This window comes from Lithobates pipiens, unplaced genomic scaffold, assembly GCF_037356315.1.
Source record: "Lithobates pipiens isolate NorthernLeopardFrog02 unplaced genomic scaffold, aLitPip1_a1.2 Scaffold_106, whole genome shotgun sequence".
In the NCBI taxonomy this organism is placed as follows: Eukaryota; Metazoa; Chordata; class Amphibia; order Anura; family Ranidae; genus Lithobates; species Lithobates pipiens.
In genome coordinates this window covers 293,649-318,357 of record NW_027507692.1, presented here as the reverse complement: position 1 = coordinate 318,357, position 24,709 = coordinate 293,649, and the positions used below count along the sequence as shown (strand labels likewise).

The window sequence follows — 24,709 nt, the reverse complement described above, 5'->3', positions numbered from 1 at the left end:
TACAGAGACTGATGTGACTGTGGGGGAGGGGACATTAGAGTGTAAGCTCCTCTGTACAGAGACTGATGTGACTGTGGGGGAGGGGACATTAGAGTGTAAGCTCCTCTGTACAGAGACTCATGTGACTGGCTCAGTGGTCTCTGTACAGCACTGCGGTATATGTCAGAGCTATATAAATGTATAATGATAATAGTGGGTGGCAGGGGGGGACATTAGAGTGTAAGCTCCTCTGTACAGAGACTGATGTGACTGTGGGGGGGAGGAGACATTAGAGTGTAAGCTTCTCTGTACAGAGACTGATGTGACTGTGGGGGAGGGGACATTAGAGTGTAAGCTCCTCTGTACAGAGACTCATGTGACTGGCTCAGTGGTCTCTGTACAGCACTGCGGTATATGTCAGAGCTATATAAATGTATAATGATAATAGTGGGTGACGGGGGGGGGGGACATTAGAGTGTAAGCTCCTCTGGTACAGAGACTGATATTCTTTCTTTGTCCAGTCCTGTTGGATGCAGGTCATCACCTCAGAGACTTCAGCCCCAACCCCCACCAAGTCTTACATTGAGTTCTTTGACCCACCGAGGACTTTGTCTGATTCTTCGGTCATAGAAATCCTGTATCAGTGCCAGCCGGACCAGGTGGTCCATGTAGATGTTCTGGCATCTTCCATTACCAAGCCTCTGGTTGGCATATTTAAAAGACGTTGGACTTGCAGGCCGGATGGTACAGAAAAGATTCGGGAGATCCGGCTAAACTTTCCGGATCAGATGGTCTACAGAGAGGACTGGATCCTCCGCCGGCCCATCTATGTCACCGACGTTCTTCTCCGAGCCTGGATCTCCGATCCTCCCATTGACCTCAACATCCCCGACCGATCCTCCTATAGGAATGGAGTGGCCAAAATTCTTCATCAAATAGAAATCCCGACACCCAATAGTCGGCCATACAAAGACCATCGCAAATGTCCGCAATGGGACCAGCATGTATTGTGGAAGGTCAGGATGGAAAAAGTGCCGCAGTGCCCAGCCGAGGAAGGTGATTTCTACACACCTTTACTATCACTCTGTTACTACCTGTCTTATTACTACCTGTATTATTACTATCTGTATTATTACTACCTGTATTATTACTATCTGTATTATTACTATCTGTATTATTACTATCTGTATTATTACTACCTGTATTATTACTATCTGTATTATTACTACCTGTATTATTACTACCTGTCTTATTACTATCTGTATTATTACTACCTGTATTATTACTATCTGTATTATTACTATCTGTGTTATTACTATCTGTGTTATTACTACCTGTATTATTACTATCTGTATTATTACTACCTGTATTATTACTACCTGTATTATTACTACCTGTATTATTACTACCTGTCTTATTACTATCTGTATTATTACTATCTGTATTATTACTATCTGTATTATTACTATCTGTATTATTACTACCTGTCTTATTACTATCTGTATTATTACTATCTGTGTTATTACTATCTGTGTTATTACTACCTGTCTTATTACTATCTGTATTATTACTACCTGTATTATTACTATCTGTATTATTACTACCTGTCTTATTACTATCTGTATTATTACTATCTGTATTATTACTATCTGTATTATTACTATCTGTATTATTACTATCTGTGTTATTACTACCTGTATTATTACTATCTGTGTTATTACTACCTGTATTATTACTATCTGTATTATTACTACCTGTATTATTACTATCTGTATTATTACTACCTGTATTATTACTACCTGTCTTATTACTATCTGTATTATTACTACCTGTCTTATTACTATCTGTATTATTACTATCTGTATTATTACTATCTGTATTATTACTACCTGTATTATTACTATCTGTATTATTACTACCTGTATTATTACTACCTGTCTTATTACTATCTGTATTATTACTACCTGTATTATTACTATCTGTATTATTACTACCTGTCTTATTACTATCTGTATTATTACTATCTGTATTATTACTACCTGTATTATTACTATCTGTATTATTACTACCTGTATTATTACTACCTGTATTATTACTACCTGTCTTATTACTATCTGTATTATTAATACCTGTATTATTACTATCTGTATTATTACTACCTGTATTATTACTATCTGTATTATTACTATCTGTATTATTACTACCTGTCTTATTACTACCTGTATTATTACTACCTGTATTATTACTATCTGTATTATTACTACCTGTCTTATTACTATCTGTATTATTACTATCTGTATTATTACTACCTGTATTATTACTACCTGTATTATTACTACCTGTATTATTACTATCTGTATTATTACTACCTGTCTTATTACTATCTGTATTATTACTATCTGTATTATTACTACCTGTATTATTACTACCTGTATTATTACTATCTGTATTATTACTATCTGTGTTATTACTACCTGTATTATTACTACCTGTCTTATTACTATCTGTGTTATTACTACCTGACATGTGACGTCTCAGCTGACATGTGACGTCTCTGCTGACATGTGACATCTCGCTGACATGTGACGTCTCTGCTGACATGTGACATCTCGCTGACATGTGACGTCTCTGCTGACATGTGACGTTTCGGCTGACATGTGACATCTCGGCTGATATGTGACGTCTCGGCTGACATGTGACGTCTCGGCTGACATGTGACGTCTCGGCTGGCATGTGACGTCTCGGCTGATATGTGACGTCTCGGCTGACATGTGACATCTCGGCTGACATGTGACGTCTCGGCTGGCATGTGACGTCTTGGCTGACATGTGACATCTCGCTGACATGTGACGTCTCTGCTGACATGTGACGTTTCGGCTGACATGTGATGTCTCGGCTGACATGTGATGTCTCGGCTGATATGTGATGTCTCAGCTGATATGGGACGTCTCGGCTGATATGGGACGTCTCGGCTGACATGTGACGTCTCGGCTGACATGTGATGTCTCTGCTGACATGTGACGTCACGGCTGATATGTGACGTCTTTGCGGATATGTGACGTCTCGGCTGACATGTGACGTCTCGGCTGACATGTGACGTCTCGGCTGACATGTGACGTCTCGGCTGATATGTGACGTCTCGGCTGACATGTGACGTCTCGGCTGACATGTGACGTCTCGGCTGACATGTGACGTCTTGGCTGATATGTGACGTCTCGGCTGACATGTGACGTCTCGGCTGACATGTGACGTCTCGGCTGGCATGTGACGTCTCGGCTGATATGTGACGTCTCGGCTGACATGTGACATCTCGGCTGACATGTGACGTCTCGGCTGGCATGTGACGTCTCGGCTGACATGTGACGTCTCGGCTGACATGTGACATCTCGCTGACATGTGACGTCTCTGCTGACATGTGACGTTTCGGCTGACATGTGATGTCTCGGCTGATATGTGATGTCTCAGCTGATATGGGACGTCTCGGTTGATATGGGACGTCTCGGCTGACATGTGACGTCTCGGCTGACATGTGACATCTCGCTGACATGTGACGTCTCTGCTGACATGTGACGTTTCGGCTGACATGTGATGTCTCGGCTGATATGTGATGTCTCAGCTGATATGGGACGTCTCGGTTGATATGGGACGTCTCGGCTGACATGTGACGTCTCGGCTGACATGTGACGTTTCGGCTGACATGTGACGTTTCGGCTGACATGTGATGTCTCGGCTGATATGGGACGTCTCGGCTGATATGGGACGTCTCGGCTGATATGGGACGTCTCGGCTGACATGTGACGTCTCGGCTGACATGTGACGTCTCGGCTGACATGTGACGTCTCGGCTGACATGTGACGTCTCGGCTGACATGCAACGTCGTGGCTGACATGTGATGTCTCTGCTGACATGTGACGTCACGGCTGATATGTGACGTCTTTGCGGATATGTGACGTCTCGGCTGACATGTGACGTCTCGGCTGACATGTGACGTCTCGGCTGACATGTGACGTCTCGGCTGACATGTGACGTCTCGGCTGACATGTGACGTCTCGGCTGACATGTGACGTCTTGGCTGATATGTGACGTCTCGGCTGACATGTGACGTCTCGGCTGACATGTGACGTCTCGGCTGGCATGTGACGTCTCGGCTGATATGTGACGTCTCGGCTGATATGTGACGTCTCGGCTGACATGTGACGTCTCGGCTGGCATGTGACGTCTCGGCTGGCATGTGACGTCTCGGCTGACATGTGACGTCTCGGCTGACATGTGACATCTCGCTGACATGTGACGTCTCTGCTGACATGTGACGTTTCGGCTGACATGTGATGTCTCGGCTGATATGTGATGTCTCAGCTGATATGGGACGTCTCGGTTGATATGGGACGTCTCGGCTGACATGTGACGTCTCGGCTGACATGCAACGTCGTGGCTGACATGTGATGTCTCTGCTGACATGTGACGTCACGGCTGATATGTGACGTCTTTGCGGATATGTGACGTCTCGGCTGACATGTGACGTCTCGGCTGACATGTGACGTCTCGGCTGACATGTGACGTCTCGGCTGACATGTGACTACTCGGCTGACATGTGACGTCTCTGCTGACATGTGATGTCTCGGTTGATATGTGACTTCTCTGCTGACATGTGACGTCTCTGCTGACATGTGACGTCACGGCTGATATGTGACGTCTCTGCGGATATGTGACCTCTCGGCTGACATGTGACGTTTTGGCTGACATGTGACGTCTCGGCTGACATGTGACGTCTCAGCTGACATGCGACATCTCGGCTGATATGTGACGTCTCTGCTGACATGTGACGTCTCGGCTGACATGTGACGTCTCGGCTGACATGTGATGTCTCGGCTGATATGGGACGTCTCGGCTGACATGTGACGTCTCTGCTGAAATGTGACGTCTCGGCTGACATGTGACGTCTCGGCTGACATGTGACGTCTCGGCTGACATGTGACGTCTCGGCTGACATGTGACGTTTCGGCTGACATGTGATGTCTCGGCTGATATGTGACGTCTCTGCTGACATGTGACGTTTTGGCTGACATGTGACGTCTCGGCTGACATGTGACGTCTCAGCTGACATGTGACATCTCGGCTGATATGTGACGTCTCTGCTGACATGTGACGTCTCGGCTGACATGTGACGTCTCGGCTGACATGTGATGTCTCGGCTGATATGGGACGTCTCGGCTGACATGTGACGTCTCTGCTGAAATGTGACGTCTCGGCTGACATGTGACGTCTCGGCTGACATGTGACGTCTCGGCTGACATGTGATGTCTCGGCTGATATGTGATGTCTCAGCTGATATGGGACGTCTCGGCTGATATGGGACGTCTCGGCTGACATGTGACGTCTCGGCTGACATGCAACGTCGTGGCTGACATGTGATGTCTCTGCTGACATGTGACGTCACGGCTGATATGTGACGTCTTTGCGGATATGTGACGTCTCGGCTGACATGTGACGTCTCGGCTGACATGTGACGTCTCGGGTGACATGTGATGTCTCGGCTGATATGGGACGTCTCGGCTGACATGTGACGTCTCTGCTGAAATGTGACGTCTCGGCTGACATGTGACGTCTCGGCTGACATGTGACGTCTCGGCTGACATGTGATGTCTCGGCTGATATGTGATGTCTCAGCTGATATGGGACGTCTCGGCTGATATGGGACGTCTCGGCTGACATGTGACGTCTCGGCTGACATGCAACGTCGTGGCTGACATGTGATGTCTCTGCTGACATGTGACGTCACGGCTGATATGTGACGTCTTTGCGGATATGTGACGTCTCGGCTGACATGTGACGTCTCGGCTGACATGTGACGTCTCGGCTGACATGTGACTAGTCGGCTGACATGTGACGTCTCTGCTGACATGTGATGTCTCGGTTGATATGTGACTTCTCTGCTGACATGTGACGTCTCTGCTGACATGTGACGTCACGGCTGATATGTGACGTCTCTGCGGATATGTGACGTCTCGGCTGACATGTGACGTCTCGGCTGACATGTGACGTCTCGGCTGACATGTGATGTCTCGGCTGATATGTGACGTCTCTGGTGACATGTGACGTTTCGGCTGACATGTGATGTCTCGGCTGATATGTGACGTCTCTGCTGACATGTGACGTTTTGGCTGACATGTGACGTCTCGGCTGACATGTGACGTCTCAGCTGACATGTGACATCTCGGCTGATATGTGACGTCTCTGCTGACATGTGACGTCTCGGCTGACATGTGACGTCTCGGCTGACATGTGATGTCTCGGCTGATATGGGACGTCTCGGCTGACATGTGACGTCTCTGCTGAAATGTGACGTCTCGGCTGACATGTGACGTCTCGGCTGACATGTGACGTCTCGGCTGACATGTGACGTCTCGGCTGACATGCAACGTCGTGGCTGACATGTGACGTCTCTGCTGATATGTGACGTCTCTGCTGACATGTGACGTCTCTGCTGACATGTGATGTCTCGGCTGATATGTGACGTCTCAGCTGACATGTGACGTCTCGGCTGACATGTGACGTCTCGGCTGACATGTGACGTCTCGGCTGACATGCAACGTCGTGGCTGACATGTGACGTCTCTGCTGACATGTGATGTCTCGGCTGATATGTGACGTCTCAGCTGACATGTGACGTCTCTGCTGACATGTGATGTCTCGGCTGATATGTGACGTCTCAGCTGACATGTGACGTCGCGGCTGACATGTGACGTCGCGGCTGACATGTGACGTCTCGGCTGACATGTGACGTCGCGGCTGACATGTGATGTCTCGGCTGACATGTGACGTCTCGCTGACACGCGACCTCGCGGCTGACATGCGACGTCGCGGCTGACATGCGATGTCTCGGCTGATATGGGACGTCTCGGCTGACATGTGATGTCGCGGCTGACATGTGACGTCGCGGCTGACATGTGACGTCGCGGCTGACATGTGACGTCTCGGCTGACATGTGACGTCTCGGCTGACATGTGACGTCGCGGCTGACATGTGATGTCTCGGCTGACATGTGACGTCTCGCTGACACGCGACCTCGCGGCTGACATGGGACGTCTCGGCTGACATGGGACGTCTCGGCTGACATGTGATGTCTCGGCTGATATGGGACGTCTCGGCTGACATGTGATGTCTCGGCTGATATGTGACGTCTCTGCTGAAATGTGACGTCTCGGCTGACATGTGACGTCTCGGCTGACATGCAACGTCGTGGCTGACATGTGACGTCTCTGCTGACATGTGATGTCTCGGCTGATATGTGACGTCTCAGCTGACATGTGACGTCTCTGCTGACATGTGATGTCTCGGCTGATATGTGACGTCTCAGCTGACATGTGACGTCTCGGCTGACATGTGACGTCGCGGCTGACATGTGACGTCGCGGCTGACATGTGATGTCTCGGCTGACATGTGATGTCTCGGCTGACATGTGATGTCTCGGCTGACATGTGACGTCGCGGCTGACATGTGACGTCGCGGCTGACATGTGACGTCGCGGCTGACATGTGATGTCTCGGCTGACATGTGACGTCTCGGCTGACATGTGACGTCGCGGCTGACATGTGATGTCTCGGCTGACATGTGACGTCTCGCTGACACGCGACCTCGCGGCTGACATGCGACCTCGCGGCTGACATGCGACGTCGCGGCTGACATGTGATGTCTCGGCTGATATGGGACGTCTCGGCTGACATGTGATGTCTCGGCTGATATGGGACGTCTCGGCTGACATGTGATGTCTCGGCTGATATGTGACGTCTCTGCTGAAATGTGACGTCTCGGCTGACATGTGACGTCTCGGCTGACATGCAACGTCGTGGCTGACATGTGACGTCTCTGCTGACATGTGATGTCTCGGCTGATATGTGACGTCTCAGCTGACATGTGACGTCTCGGCTGACATGTGACGTCTCGGCTGACATGTGACGTCTCGGCTGACATGTGACGTCGCGGCTGACATGTGACGTCGCGGCTGACATGTGACGTCGCGGCTGACATGTGACGTCGCGGCTGACATGTGACGTCGCGGCTGACATGTGACGTCGCGGCTGACATGTGACGTCTCGGCTGACATGTGACGTCTCGGCTGACATGTGACGTCGCGGCTGACATGTGATGTCTCGGCTGACATGTGACGTCTCGCTGACACGCGACCTCGCGGCTGACATGCGACGTCGCGGCTGACATGCGACGTCTTGCTGACATGCGACGTCTTGCTGACATGCGACGTCTCGCTGACATGCGACGTCGCGGCTGACATGCGACGTCGCGGCTGACATGTGACGTCGCGGCTGACATGCGACGTCTCGGTGGAGGTCGGTGATATAAAAATAACAGAAGAATATTCTTTGTCTGGCATTATATTGAATACATTTATTTTTTCCGGTAGAAGTCGTCCGTCTCCTCCCGTTCCTCTATGCTTGTACCGGAGAAGGTTTTGGCATTGTGAGGAGACCGGAGCCGTACCTGGACCCCGGGCTGGAGCGCCGGAGGCAGTACAATGTAATGGCACCACGGTAAGTACTTTCCTTCACTAAACCCACTAAAAGTGGACCTGTCATTACATATAGATTCCTGACAGCCAACAGCACAGCTGTCTATAGAATCTCCACCTTTATCACTCAGTCCCCCCCCCCCCCGTGATCAGACTGTACATTGTAACCTTGTAGCAATTCACAATTCACAAGGTTTTCTTCTGAAGATGCTATCTGCCTGGCTGCCATGCTGATCCAATGTAATCATACTGACTGGGAACAAATATACAATTTAAGAGTCCTGACTTTCCTCTGTGACTCAGAAATGGATGAAGCCAGAAGCAGCCGGGCAATGAGCATTTTAAGAAGGGGTTCAGCAATGACCGTCTCCATATCTCAGTACGATTCCCCTTTAAATTTAAAAGTGTGTGAGGTGATTGAGTCCTTTCAGATAGAGACCCTACCCTTAAGGTCAGAGGTCACACAAACCCCCTGAACCCCCATAGCCGACATCCCAGGAGAAATGAAGAAACTACGGGAACCATCAGCACTTCCCCCCCGACACCTAGACCCTAAGGTGACACTGATGCCTAGACCCTAAGGCAGTGATGGTGAACCTTGGCACTCCAGATGTTTTGGAACTACATTTCCCATGATGCTCCACTACACTGCAGTGTGCATGAGCATCATGGGAAATGTAGTTCCAAAACATCTGGAGTGCCAAGGTTCTCCATCACTGCCCTAAGGTGACGCTGACGTCTAGACCCTAAGGTAACGCCAAACCCTAAGGTGACACTGACGCCTAGACCCTAAGGTGACACTGATGCCTAGATGTCTAGACCCTAAGGTGACGCTGACGCCTAGACCTTAAGGTGACACAAAATGTCACCTTAGGGTCTAGGCAATAGCGTCACCTTAGTGTCTAGACATCAGCGTCACCTTGGGGTCTAGGTGTCAGCATCACCTTAGGGTCTAGGCGTCACCTTAGGGTTTGGCGTTACCTTAGGGTCTAGACGTCAGCGTCACCTTAGGGTCTAGGGTTAGGGTCAGAGTTAGAGTTAGTTATATTTGCAGTCTCTAACCCTAACCTTAACCCTAACCCTAGGCATCAGCATCACCTTAGGGTCTAGGCGTCACCTTAGGTTCTAGGCATCAGCGTCACCTTAGGGTCTAGGCGTCACCTTAGGTTCTAGGCATCAGCGTCACCTTAGGGTCTAGGCATCAGCATCACCTTAGGGTCTAGGTGTCACCTTAGGATTTGGCGTCACTTTAGGGTCTAGACGTCAGCATCACCTTAGGGTCTAGGCGTCACCTTAGGGTCTAGGCATCACCTTAGTGTCTAGGCGTCAGTGTCAACTTAGGGTCTAGGCGTCAGCGTCACCTTAAGGTCTAGGTGTCAGTGTCACCTTAGTGTCTAGGCATCAGCGTCGCCTTAGGGTTTAGGCATCACCTTAGGGTCTAGACGTCAGCGTCACCTTAGGGTTTAGGCGTCACCTTAGGGTCTAGGCTTCAGCGTCACCTTAGGGTTTAGGCATCACCTTAGGGTCTAGACGTCAGCGTCACCTTAAGGTCTAGGTGTCAGTGTCAACTTAGGGTCTAGGCGTCAGCGTCACCTTAAGGTCTAGGTGTCAGTGTCACCTTAGTGTCTAGGCATCAGCGTCACCTTAGGGTTTAGGCGTCACCTTAGGGTCTAGGCTTCAGCGTCGCCTTAGGGTTTAGGCATCACCTTAGGGTCTAGACGTCAGCGTCACCTTAGGGTTTAGGCGTCACCTTAGGGTCTAGGTGTCAGCGTCACCTTAGGGTTTAGGCGTCACCTTAGGGTCTAGGCTTCAGCGTCACCTTAGGGTTTAGGCATCACCTTAGGGTCTAGACGTCAGCGTCACCTTAGGGTCTAGGTGTCAGCGTCACCTTAGGGTTTAGGCGTCAGCGTCACCTTAGCTTCTAGGTGTCAGTGTCACCTTAGGGTCTAGGCATCAGCATCACCTTAGGGTTTAGGCGTCACCTTAGGATCTAGTCATCAGCGTCACCTTAGGGTCTAGGCGTCAAGGTTACCTTAGGGTCTAGACTTCAGGTGATGTTTGGTGTCACCTTAGGGTCTAGTCTAAGGTGACCCCTAGACCCTAAGGTGACACTGACACTTAGATCCTAGGTGACACTGACACAGATCGGTACAGGTCATTCCCAGGACAAAAGAGAGGGCTGTCTGTACAGATGGTGACACGTATCTGTTGATCTGATCATACAATAAGGAAGACTGGACAGAGCAGACTTTCTGCACACGGAGGAGGAAGGTGAAGACATCAATGAAGAGCAGGTTAGGAGTTCAGGAACCCAAATCCATCCAGCTGATCCCCTGTGTGATGCTCTACATAGTTGGGTGTGGGGGGACAGCTGGTCCTCGTGATTTCTCAGGTGCAGTGTGTGGGGATGGGGGGGACAGGTGGCCCTCATGATTTTCCTGGTGCAGTGGGGGGGGGGGGGTGTTATACAGGTGGCCCTCAGAATGTGTCAGGTGCAGTGCAGGGGTTAATAGCTGATCCTCATAAATTATCCAGTACGGTGGGGCCCTCGTGATTTGTCAGGTGCGGTGGCTGTGGGAATTTCTGGAGGTATTTAGATGTTTTCTATGTATGGTTCAGAAAAAGAGGCAGGGAATGCATAGGGCCCCTCAGGAGCCGTGGGGCCCCATGCAGTCCCCCAAATATCCCCAGTATGGGCCCCTGGCTGTGGCTAGCCCAGGAGCTGCCACTCTCTGGGTTGTAGAATTAGATATTTCTTCTGATTGTTGGCAAATAAGTGATCTGGAAGAGCGCAGTCAATGCGTAGGTGACCGGCGTGGATGGAGGGATCAGGATGACGATTGATCTCTGACTCACTTTAACTCTCAGAGATTTCCTCCGCCCGACATGACTAATCTCCACCAATCCCACAAATCTCCACTAATCTCCACCAATCCCACAAGTCTCCACTAATCTCCACCAATCCCACAAATCTCCACCAATCCCACAAGTCTCCACCAATCCCACAAGTCTCCACTAATCTTCCCCAATCCCATTCCACTAAACCTCCCAAATTCCAACCAATCATCTCATTTCAGATAACGAGACATCGATGTACAGAGGGATCCTGTGTGGAATGCAGGTATCTCTTTAAAGGGAAACCCCAGCACCAGGGCAGGACTTAGGGTGGTGGGGGCCCCTGGGCTTGAGTCACTTTCGGGCCGTACCTTCTATACATTATCGGATTTATCGGCGTATAACACGTACCCGAAGTTTAGGATGGGATTTTAAGGAAAAAAACTTTTAGGAGGGAAGTTTAAAGAAAAAAAACGTACATTTAAATGCCCATCAATGCACCCTTATCAGTGTCCATCGGCAGCCTTGCCCATCAATCTGCAGCCTTGTCCAGTGTCATTGCAGCCTTGTCAGTGTAGCCTTGTCATTTGCAGCCTTGCCCCAGTGCCATTTGTAGCCTTGTCATTGCAGTCTTGAAGTTTAAAAATGGCGCATATCGGTGGCTCTCGGGTCCTCTTGGCGGCTCTAGGGTCCTCTTGGCGGCTCTGGGGCCCTGTCGCAGTCCCCGAGTGGAGCAGAGAGTATCCGAGTGTACTCGGCTTGGCTCACGTTCACGCCCAGTCCCTGTGTTATGTCCATCATAGGGCGCGACTGGGCGTGACTGTGAGCGGAGCCGAGCCGAGTACACTCGGTTATGTATCTCTGCGGGGCCCCCTATTTGGTGGGGCCCATGGGCTTGAGCCCAGTCAAGCCCAATGGTAAGTCCTGCCCTGCCCAGCGCACTAACCCTAAGGACACTGCTGGGGATGCCTGCAATATGACTTTCAGCTCTGTGCAGAGTTCTGGTAGCAACCAGACCATCACTGGGTACTTTAGCTGGAGGTAGCTGATTGGTGGGGTCTGTGCAGGGGATGACCATCACTGGGTAATTTAGCTGGAGGTAGCTGATTGGTGGGGTCTGTGCAGGGGATGACCTTCACTGGGTAATTTAGCTGGAGGTAGCTGATTGGTGGGGTCTGTGCAGGGGATGACCATCACTGGGTACTTTATCTGGAGGTAGCTGATTGGTGGGGTCTGTGCAGGGGATGACCTTCACTGGGTAATTTAGCTGGAGGTAGCTGATTGGTGGGGTCTGTGCAGGGGATGACGACCACTGGGTACTTTATCTGGAGGTAGCTGATTGGTGGGGTCTGTGCAGGGGATGACCACCACTGGGTACTTTATCTGGAGGTAGCTGATTGGTGGGATCTGTGCAGGGGATGACCACCACTGGGTACTTTAGCTGGAGGTAGCTGATTGGTGGGGTCTGTGCAGGGGATGACCTTCACTGGGTAATTTAGCTGGAGGTAGCTGATTGGTGGGATCTGTGCAGGGGATGACCATCACTGGGTAATTTAGCTGGAGGTAGCTGATTGGTGGGGTCTGTGCAGGGGATGACCACCACTGAGGACTTTACCTGGAGGTAGATGATTGGTGGGGTCTGTGCAGGGGATGACCACCACTGGGTACTTTATCTGGAGGTAGCTGATTGGTGGGATCTGTGCAGGGGATGACCATCACTGGGTACTTTAGCTGGAGGTAGCTGATTGGTGGGATCTGTGCAGGGGATGACCATCACTGGGTACTTTAGCTGGAGGTAGCTGATTGGTGGGGTCTGTGCAGGTGATGACCACCACTGGGTACTTTATCTGGAAGTAGATGATTGGTGGGATCTGTGCAGGTGATGACCACCACTGGGTACTTTATCTGGAGGTAGCTGATTGGTGGGGTCTGTGCAGGGGATGACCACCACTGGGTACTTTATCTGGAGGTAGCTGATTGGTGGGGTCTGTGCAGGTGATGACCACCACTGGGTACTTTATCTGGAGGTAGCTGATTGGTGGGGTCTGTGCAGGGGATGACCACCACTGGGTACTTTATCTGGAGGTAGCTGATTGGTGGGGTCTGTGCAGGTGATGACCACCACTGGGTACTTTATCTGGAAGTAGATGATTGGTGGGGTCTGTGCAGGGGATGACCACCACTGGGTACTTTATCTGGAAGTAGATGATTGGTGGGGTCTGTGCAGGGGATGACCACCACTGGGTACTTTATCTGGAGGTAGCTGATTGGTGGGGTCTGTGCAGGGGATGACCACCACTGGGTACTTTAGCTGGAGGTAGCTGATTGGTGGGGTCTGTGCAGGGGATGACCACCACTGGGTACTTTATCTGGAGGTAGCTGATTGGTGGGGTCTGTGCAGGGGATGACCACCACTGGGTACTTTATCTGGAGGTAGCTGATTGGTGGGGTCTGTGCAGGGGATGACCACCACTGGGTACTTTAGCTGGAGGTAGCTGATTGGTGGGGTCTGTGCAGGGGATGACTACCACTGGGTACTTTAGCTGGAGGTAGCTGATTGGTGGGATCTGTGCAGGGGATGACTACCACTGGGTACTTTAGCTGGAGGTAGCTGATTGGTGGGGTCTGTGCAGGGGATGACCACCACTGGGTACTTTAGCTGGAGGTAGCTGATTGGGGGGGTCTGTGCAGGGGATGACCACCACTGGGTACTTTATCTGGAGGTAGCTGATTGGTGGGATCTGTGCAGGGGATGACCACCACTGGGTACTTTATCTGGAGGTAGCTGATTGGTGGGGTCTGTGCAGGGGATGACCACCACTGGGTACTTTATCTGGAGGTAGCTGATTGGTGGGGTCTGTGCAGGGGATGACCACCACTGGGTACTTTAGCTGGAGGTAGCTGATTGGTGGGGTCTGTGCAGGGGATGACCACCACTGGGTACTTTATCTGGAGGTAGCTGATTGGTGGGGTCTGTGCAGGGGATGACCACCACTGGGTACTTTATCTGGAGGTAGCTGATTGGTGGGGTCTGTGCAGGGGATGACCACCACTGGGTACTTTAGCTGGAGGTAGCTGATTGGTGGGGTCTGTGCAGGGGATGACTACCACTGGGTACTTTAGCTGGAGGTAGCTGATTGGTGGGATCTGTGCAGGGGATGACTACCACTGGGTACTTTAGCTGGAGGTAGCTGATTGGTGGGGTCTGTGCAGGGGATGACCACCACTGGGTACTTTAGCTGGAGGTAGCTGATTGGGGGGGTCTGTGCAGGGGATGACCACCACTGGGTACTTTATCTGGAGGTAGCTGATTGGTGGGATCTGTGCAGGGGATGACCACCACTGGGTACTTTATCTGGAGGTAGCTGATTGGTGGGGTCTGTGCAGGGGATGACCACCACTGGGTACTTTATCTGGAGGTAGCTGATTGGTGGGGTCTGTGCAGGGGATGACCACCACTGGGTACTTTATCTGTAAGTAGATGATTGGTGGGGTATGTGCAGGGGATGCCCACCACTGGGTACTTTAGCTGGAGGTAGCTGATTGGGGGGGTCTGTGCAGGGGATGACCACTACTGGGTACTTTATCTGGAGGTAGCTGATTGGTGGGGTCTGTGCAGGTGATGACCACCACTGGGTACTTTATCTGGAGGTAGCTGATTGGTGGGGTCTGTGCAGGGGATGACCACCACTGGGTACTTTATCTGGAGGTAGCTGTCTGGTGGGGTCTGTGCAGGGGATGACCACCACTGGGTACTTTATCTGGAGGTAGCTGATTGGTGGGATCTGTGCAGGGGATGACCACCACTGGGTACTTTATCTGGAGGTAGCTGATTGGTGGGGTCTGTGCAGGGGATGACTACCACTGGGTACTTTAGCTGGAGGTAGCTGATTGGTGGGGTCTGTGCAGGGGATGACCACCACTGGGTACTTTATCTGGAGGTAGCTGATTGGTGGGGTCTGTGCAGGGGATGACCACCACTGGGTACTTTATCTGGAGGTAGCTGATTGGTGGGGTCTGTGCAGGGGATGACCATCACTGGGTACTTTATCTGGAGGTAGCTGATTGGTGGGGTCTGTGCAGGGGATGACCACCACTGGGTACTTTATCTGGAGGTAGCTGATTGGTGGGGTCTGTGCAGGGGATGACTACCACTGGGTACTTTAGCCGTAGGTAGCTGATTGGGGGGGTCTGTGCAGGGGATGCCCACCACTGGGTACTTTATCTGGAGGTAGCTGATTGGTGGGATCTGTGCAGGGGATGACCATCACTGGGTACTTTAGCCGGAGGTAGCTGATTGGTGGGATCTGTGCAGGGGATGACCACCACTGGGTACTTTATCTGGAGGTAGCTGATTGGGGGGGTCTGTGCAGGGGATGACCACCACTGGGTACTTTATCTGGAGGTAGCTGATTGGTGGGATCTGTGCAGGGGATGACCATCACTGGGTACTTTAGCCGGAGGTAGCTGATTGGTGGGATCTGTGCAGGGGATGACCACCACTGGGTACTTTATCTGGAGGTAGCTGATTGGGGGGGTCTGTGCAGGGGATGACCACCACTGGGTACTTTATCTGGAGGTAGCTGATTGGTGGGGTCTGTGCAGGGGATGACTACCACTGGGTACTTTAGCCGGAGGTAGCTGATTGGTGGGATCTGTGCAGGGGATGACCATCACTGGGTACTTTATCTGGAGGTAGCTGATTGGTGGGGTCTGTACAGGGGATGACCACCACTGGGTACTTTATCTGGAGGTAGCTGATTGGTGGGCTCTGTGCAGGGGATGACCATCACTGGGTACTTTATCTGGAGGTAGCTGATTGGTGGGATCTGTGCAGGGGATGACCACCACTGGGTACTTTATCTGGAGGTAGCTGATTGGTGGGGTCTGTGCAGGGGATGACCACCACTGGGTACTTTATCTGGAGGTAGCTGATTGTTGGGGTCTGTGCAGGGGATGACCACCACTGGGTACTTTATCTGGAGGTAGCTGATTGTTGGGGTCTGTGCAGGGGATGACCACCACTGGGTACTTTATCTGGAGGTAGCTGATTGTTGGGGTCTGTGCAGGGGATGACCATCACTGGGTACTTTATCTGGAGGGTGGTCCATGTTCTGTTGTGGAATGGAGAAGCCCATTCATGTATATACGTGTCCGTGTGATTTGTGGGGGATTCCCATGTTGTATATACCGTATATTGATATCATGTTGTCCCACAGCTGCAGCTTCTCCATCTGGCTGTATGTGATGGATCGGTGTCCAGTCAGTCTCTGCGGAGTGTTCTACCATCTGGATGACACCAATGACTACGTCACCCCGGCTCTGCTGATGGCAAAATCAGGTAGGACCAGAAAAGTGAGAGAAAACAGAGGGGGAGGGGTAGAGAGACAAAGGTGAGTAAATCACCTGGACCAGATGACTGACAACCACGGATCTGAAAAGAATTGAGCTCCGTTCTATCAAAGCCATTGTATCTAATATTCAGGGGCTCGTTAATGACTGGAGTGGCACCACTGGATTGGAGCAGGGCCACCGTGATGCCCATATTAAAAAAAGGATCAAAGTCTTTACCAATAACTATATACCTGTTAGTGTAACTTACTAAACTCTCCAGTATCTTCCCGACTATATAAAAGACCACATAGATGAGTTCTTCTAAGTAACAGACAGCATGCATTCATGAAAGACAGACGTTGTCACACAAATCTGATTTCTTTTTATGAGGAGGTAAAACCTGGGACAGAGGGGTGGCTGTGGACGTGGTATACTTGGACAGAGGGGTGGCTGTGGACGTGGTATACTTGGACAGAGGGGTGGCTGTGGACGTGGTATACTTGGACAGAGGGGTGGATGTGGACGTGGTATACTTGGACAGAGGGGTGGCTGTGGACGTGGTATACTTGGACAGAGGGGTGGATGTGGACGTGGTATACTTGGACAGAGGGGTGGCTGTGGACGTGGTATACTTGGACAGAGGGGTGGCTGTGGACGTGGTATACTTGGACAGAGGGGTGGATGTGGACGTGGTATACTTGGACAGAGGGGTGGATGTGGACGTGGTATACTTGGACAGAGGGGTGGATGTGGATGTGGTATACTTGGACAGAGGGGTGGATGTGGACGTGGAATACGTGGACAGTGGGGTGGCATGGTATACTTGGACAGAGGGGTGGCTGTGGACATGGTATACTTGGACAGAGGGGTGGATGTGGACATGGTATACTTGGACAGAGGGGTGGATGTGGACGTGGTATACTTGGACAGAGGGGTGGATGTGGATATGGTATACTTGGACAGAGGGGTGGATGTGGATGTGGTATACTTGGACAGAGGGGTGGCGTGGTATACTTGGACAGAGGGGTGGATGTGGACGTGGTATACTTGGACAGAGGGGTGGATGTGGACGTGGTATACTTGGACAGAGGGGTGGATGTGGACGTGGTATACTTGGACAGAGGGGTGGCTGTGGATGTGGTATACTTGGACAGAGGGGTGGACGTGGTATACTTGGACAGAGGGGTGGATGTGGACGTGGTATACTTGGACAGAGGGGTGGATGTGGACGTGGTATACTTGGACAGAGGGGTGGCTATGGACGTGGTATACTTGGACAGAGGGGTGGATGTGGACGTGATATACTTGGACAGAGGGGTGGATGTGGACGTGGTATACTTGGACAGAGGGGTGGATGTGGTATACTTGGACAGAGGGGTGGACGTGGTATACTTGAACAGAGGGGTGGACGTGGTATACTTGGACAGAGGGGTGGTGTGGTATACTTGGACAGAGGGGTGGCTGAGGACGTGGTATACTTGGACAGAGGGGTGGATGTGGACATGGTATACTTGGACAGAGGGGTGGATGTGGACGTGGTATACTTGGACAGAGGGGTGGCGTGGTATACTTGGACAGAGGGGTGGATGTGGACGTGGTATACTTGGACAGAGGGGTGGATGTGGACGTGGTATACTTGGACAGAGGGGTGGATGTGGACATGGTATACTTGGACAGAGGGGTGGATGTGGATGTGGTATACTTGGACAGAGGGGTGGACGTGGTATACTTGGACAGAGGGGTGGATGTGGACGTGGTATACTTGGACAGAGGGGTGGATGTGGACGTGGTATACTTGGACAGAGGGGTGGCTGTGGACGTGGTATACTTGGACAGAGGGGTGGATGTGGACGTGGTATACTTGGACAGAGGGGTGGATGTGGACGTGGTATACTTGGACAGAGGAGTGGATGTGGACGTGGTATACTTGGACAGAGGGGTGGACGTGGTATACTTGGACAGAGGGGTGGATGTGGACGTGGTATACTTGGACAGAGGGGTGGATGTGGACGTGGTATACTTGGCCAGAGGGGTGGAAGTGGACGTGGTATACTTGGACAGAGGGGTGGATGTGGATGTGGTATACTTGGACAGAGGGGTGGCTGTGGACGTGATATACTTGGACAGAGGGGTGGATGTGGACGTGGTATACTTGGACAGAGGAGTGGATGTGGTATACTTGGACAGAGGGGTGGACGTGGTATACTTGGACAGAGGGGTGGATGTGGATGTGGTATAATTGGACAGAGGGGGGGATGTGGACGTGGTATACTTGGACAGAGGGGTGGATGCGGACGTGGTATACTTGGACAGAGGGGTGGCTGTGGACGTGGCCTACTTGGACAGAGGGGTGGATGTGGACGTGGTATACTTGGACAGAGGGGTGGATGTGGACGTGGTATACTTGGACAGAGGGGTGGATGTGGATGTGGTATACTTGGACAGAGGGGTGGATGTGGTATAATTGGACAGAGGGGTGGATGTGGACGTGGTATACTTGGACAGAGGGGTGGCTGTGGATGTGGTATACTTGGACAGAGGGGTGGATGTGGATGTGGTATACTTGGACAGAGGGGTGGATGTGGATGTGGTATACTTGGACAGAGGGGTGGATGTGGACGTGGTATACTTGGACAGAGGGGTGGACGTGGTATAATTGGACAGAGGGGTGGATGTGGACGTGGTGTACTTGGACAGAGGGGTGGATGTGGACATGGTATACTTGGACAGAGGGGTGGATGTGGATGTGGTATACTTGGACAGAGGGGTGGATGTGGACATGGTATACTTGGACAGAGGGGTGGATGTGGATGTGGTATACTTGGACAGAGGGGTGGACGTGGTATAATTGGACAGAGGGGTGGATGTGGACGTGGTATACTTGGACAGAGGGGTGGCTGTGGATGTGGTATACTTGGACAGAGGTGTGGATGTGGTATACTTGGACAGAGGGGTGGATGTGGACGTGGTATACTTGGACAGAGGGGTGGATGTGGACGTGGTATACTTGGACAGAGGGGTGGACGTGGTATAATTGGACAGAGGGGTGGATGTGGATGTGGTATACTTGGACAGGGGGTGGACGTGGTATACTTGGACAGAGGGGTGGCTGTGGACGTGGCCTACTTGGACAGAGGGGTGGATGTGGACGTGGTATACTTGGACAGAGGGGTGGATGTGGACGTGGTATACTTGGACAGAGGGGTGGATGTGGACGTGGTATACTTGGACAGAGGGGTGGACGTGGTATAATTGGACAGGGGGTGGCTGTGGATGTGGTATACTTGGACAGAGGGGTGGCTGTGGACGTTCTGTCCTCCTCTCTATTGCTGAGACAGGGGCCAGAGATGAGCCTCTCTGTGGGTGCACAGAGGTGCAGAATCTGGAGGAGGAGTTCAGTCCTCCTTTCTACTGCTGACTGCTGAGACAGGGGGCAGAAACCAGCCTCTCTGTGGGTGTACAGAGAAGATCAGAGTCTGGAGGAAGCATTCTGTCCTCCCCTCTGCTGCCAACTGCTGAGGCAAGGTGGGGGCAGAGAAGAGGGGGTGCCGTAGGAGATGTGCGAGGGCCACATAAAATGCCCTGGGGGTCCGGATTCAGCCCACGGACCATGTGTTTGACACCTGTGGTCTACAGTATAATCTATGGCCCATTTGTGGGACAGAGCAGAGGGTGACTAGGCTTGGTCACGTAATAAGTGTGTAGAGAGATGGATATTGGTTTTAGGGACATCAATGATTAGCAGAATCACTTTTTTGTTGGATGTTGTTTTATGTATATTTTCCTTTTTTCTAACATGTGAAAATATGATATTTTTAGGTTGTGATTTATATCTGGGGCCCGAGCTCTGTTGGATTTAATAATAGAGTGATGCAACTTTCTAGCACCCGGTTATGCCCCCCCCCCCCCCCAACGCGGGTGGTCAGACACTATAGCTGGCTTCTGTGCTCTTCACCACCCAGGTAGGAGACTGCCTTGGGGAATGTTTTGTCTGTTTTAAATTGAATTCATCAACCAAATTAACCCGTCCGACATTCTGCAATAAATCCAGGGTTTAGTTATCACGCTTATTGCGGAGACGCTTATAAATTCAGCAGCGTTAGGACTGCGAGCAAAACGCAGAGTGCCGCGAAGAGGCCTTGCAGATTGCGCATGCGTTTCCAAATGTCTGCTAACTAAACCCCTGTATTTAACGCAGATTGTTGGACGGGTTCATTCGATCGGTTGGCAGACTGGTTGGTGAGTTCAGCTATGGAAAGTTCTGTTTTTGCCTTTCATGCGTTTGCCCTTCCTGTGAAGGCCAGTTATAGGTGGGGGCAGGGGCCATTTGTTTGGTACAGGTACTTGTGGTTGGCAGACGGGCAAGGTTCCAATCCAATCTAGCAGGACAGAGAAACGGGGAGCTTGATCCGGTATCACGTACTCTATCACAAGCATGAGACTGCGGGCTTGGCTGGCTTAAATCACATTTGGTCTCCACCCAGAGACTGACCACACTAATCACCTTGCAGGTGGACAGACAAGGAGAAAACCAAAACCAGGATGCTGGAATCAGGAGCAGGAGCGCTAGATGCCCCATCCACACCCGTTATTTATAGCACCCATTAATGTGATAGAACATCCGTATTCAGAGTAGTAATGATTCATACTCTCAATGGTCTAAAGTTATTACTGGTGTACCCCAAGGTTCAGTGTTATTAGTGGTGTACCCCAAGGTTCAGTGTTATTAGTGGTGTACCCCAAGGTTCAGTGTTATTAGTGGTGTACCCCAAGGTTCAGTGTTATTAGTGGGGTACCCCAAGGTTCAGTGTTATTAGTGGGGTACCTCAAGGTTCAGTGTTATTAGTGGTGTACCCCAAGGTTCAGTGTTATTAGTGGTGTACCCCAAGGTTCAGTGTTATTAGTGGTGTACCCCAAGGTTCAGTGTTATTAGTGGGGTACCCCAAGGTTCAGTGTTATTAGTGGGGTACCTCAAGGTTCAGTGTTATTAGTGGTGTACCCCAAGGTTCAGTGTTATTAGTGGTGTACCCCAAGGTTCAGTGTTATTAGTGGTGTACCCCAAGGTGCAGTGTTATTAGTGGTGTACCCCAAGGTTCAGTGTTATTAGTGGTGTACCCCAAGGTGCAGTGTTATTAGTGGGGTACCTCAAGGTTCAGTGTTATTAGTGGTGTACCCCAAGGTTCAGTGTTATTAGTGGTGTACCCCAAGGTTCAGTGTTATTAGTGGTGTACCCCAAGGTGCAGTGTTATTAGTGGTGTACCCCAAGGTGCAGTGTTATTAGTGGGGTACCTCAAGGTTCAGTGTTATTACTGGTGTACCCCAAGGTTCAGTGTTATTAGTGGTGTACCCCAAGGTTCAGTGTTATTAGTGGTGTACCCCAAGGTTCAGTGTTATTAGTGGTGTACCCCAAAGTTCAGTGTTGTTAGTGGTGTGCCCCAAGGTTCAGTGTTATTAGTGGTGTACCCCAAGGATCAGTGTTATTAGTGGTGTACCCCAAGGTTCAGTGTTATTACTGGTGTACCCCAAGGATTAGTGTTATTAGTTGTGTACCCCAAGGATCAGTGTTGTTAGTGGTGTACCCCAAGATTCAGTGTTATTTGTGGTGTACCCCAAGGTGCAGTGTTATTAGTGGGGTACCTCAAGGTTCAGTGTTATTACTGTTGTACCCTAAGGTTCAGTGTTATTAGTGGTGTACCCCAAGGTTCAGTGTTATTAGTGGTGTACCCCAAGGTGCAGTGTTATTAGTGGGGTACCTCAAGGTTCAGTGTTATTAGTGGTGTACCCCAAGGTTCAGTGTTATTAGTGGTGTACCCCAAGGTTCAGTGTTATTAGTGGTGTACCCCAAGGTGCAGTGTTATTAGTGGTGTACCCCAAGGTTCAGTGTTATTAGTGGTGTGCCCCAAGGTTCAGTGTTATTAGTGGGGTACCTCAAGGTTCAGTGTTATTACTGGTGTACCCCAAGGTTCAGTGTTATTAGTGGAGTGCCCCAAGGTTCAGTGTTATTAGTGGTGTACCCCAAGGTTCAGTGTTATTAGTGGTGTACCCCAAGGTTCAGTGTTATTAGTGGTGTACCCCAAGGTTCAGTGTTATTAGTGGTGTACCCCAAGGTTCAGTGTTATTAGTGGTGTACCCCAAGGTTCAGTGTTATTAGTGGTGTACCCCAAGGTTCAGTGTTATTAGTGGGGTACCCCAAGGTTCAGTGTTATTAGTGGGGTACCTCAAGGTTCAGTGTTATTACTGTTGTACCCTAAGGTTCAGTGTTATTAGTGGTGTACCCCAAGGTGCAGTGTTATTAGTGGGGTACCTCAAGGTTCAGTGTTATTACTGGTGTACCCCAAGGTTCAGTGTTATTAGTGGTGTACCCCAAGGTTCAGTGTTATTAGTGGTGTACCCCAAGGTTCAGTGTTATTAGTGGTGTACCCCAAAGTTCAGTGTTGTTAGTGGTGTGCCCCAAGGTTCAGTGTTATTAGTGGTGTACCCCAAGGATCAGTGTTATTAGTGGTGTACCCCAAGGTTCAGTGTTATTACTGGTGTACCCCAAGGATTAGTGTTATTAGTTGTGTACCCCAAGGATCAGTGTTGTTAGTGGTGTACCCCAAGATTCAGTGTTATTTGTGGTGTACCCCAAGGTTCAGTGTTATTAGTGGTGTACCCCAAGGTTCAGTGTTATTAGTGGTGTGCCCCAAGGATCAGTGTTATTAGTGGTGTACCCCAAGGATCAGTGTTGTTAGTGGTGTACCCCAAGGTTCAGTGTTATTAGTGGTGTGCCCCAAGGATCAGTGTTATTAGTGGTGTACCCCAAGGATCAGTGTTATTAGTGGTGTACCCCAAGGTTCAGTGTTATTAGTGGTGTACCCCAAGGATTAGTGTTATTAGTGGTGTACCCCAAGGTTCAGTGTTATTAGTGGTGTACCCCAAGGTTCAGTGTTATTAGTGGTGTACCCCAAGGTTCAGTGTTATTAGTGGTGTACCCCAAAGTTCAGTGTTGTTAGTGGTGTGCCCCAAGGTTCAGTGTTATTAGTGGTGTACCCCAAGGTTCAGTGTTATTAGTGGTGTGCCCCAAGGATCAGTGTTATTAGTGGTGTACCCCAAGGATCAGTGTTGTTAGTGGTGTACCCCAAGGTTCAGTGTTATTAGTGGTGTGCCCCAAGGATCAGTGTTATTAGTGGTGTACCCCAAGGATCAGTGTTATTAGTGGTGTACCCCAAGGTTCAGTGTTATTAGTGGTGTACCCCAAGGATTAGTGTTATTAGTGGTGTACCCCAAGGTTCAGTGTTATTAGTGGTGTACCCCAAGGTTCAGTGTTATTAGTGGTGTACCCCAAGGTTCAGTGTTGTTAGTGGTGTACCCCAAGGTTCGGTGTTATTAGTGGTGTGCCCCAAGGTTCAGTGTTATTAGTGGTGTACCCCAAGGATCAGTGTTATTAGTGGTGTACCCCAAGGTGCAGTGTTATTAGTGGGGTACCTCAAGGTTCAGTGTTATTACTGTTGTACCCCAAGGCTCAGTGTTATTAGTGGGGTACCTCAAGGTTCAGTGTTATTACTGTTGTACCCTAAGGTTCAGTGTTATTAGTGGTGTACCCCAAGGTGCAGTGTTATTAGTGGGGTACCTCAAGGTTCAGTGTTATTAGTGGGGTACCTCAAGGTTCAGTGTTATTAGTGGTGTACCCCAAGGTTCAGTGTTATTAGTGGTGTACCCCAAGGATCAGTGTTATTAGTGGTGTACCCCAAGGTTCAGTGTTATTAGTGGTGTACCCCAAGGTTCAGTGTTATTACTGTTGTACCCCAAGGCTCAGTGTTATTAGTGGGGTACCTCAAGGTTCAGTGTTATTACTGTTGTACCCCAAGGCTCAGTGTTATTAGTGGGGTACCTCAAGGTTCAGTGTTATTAGTGGTGTACCCCAAGGTTCAGTGTTATTAGTGGTGTACCCCAAGGTTCAGTGTTATTAGTGGTGTACCCCAAGGTGCAGTGTTATTAGTGGTGTACCCCAAGGTGCAGTGTTATTAGTGGGGTACCTCAAGGTTCAGTGTTATTACTG

The 24,709-nt window shown here is 50.3% G+C and overlaps 1 protein-coding gene across 3 annotated transcripts in view; it reads left to right on the top strand.

Moving 5' to 3' along the window:
* Positions 1-24,709, top strand: part of LOC143958445 (protein sel-1 homolog 3-like) — a 235,941-nt gene that overhangs the window by 2,459 nt on the left and 208,773 nt on the right. For all 3 annotated transcript variants that reach the window (XM_077467819.1, XM_077467818.1, XM_077467817.1), the window contains exons 2-4: positions 501-1,035; positions 8,398-8,524; positions 16,557-16,678. In XM_077467819.1, the coding sequence (XP_077323945.1) occupies positions 501-1,035; positions 8,398-8,524; positions 16,557-16,678 (784 nt within the window). The remainder of the gene's footprint in view (positions 1-500; positions 1,036-8,397; positions 8,525-16,556; positions 16,679-24,709) is intronic.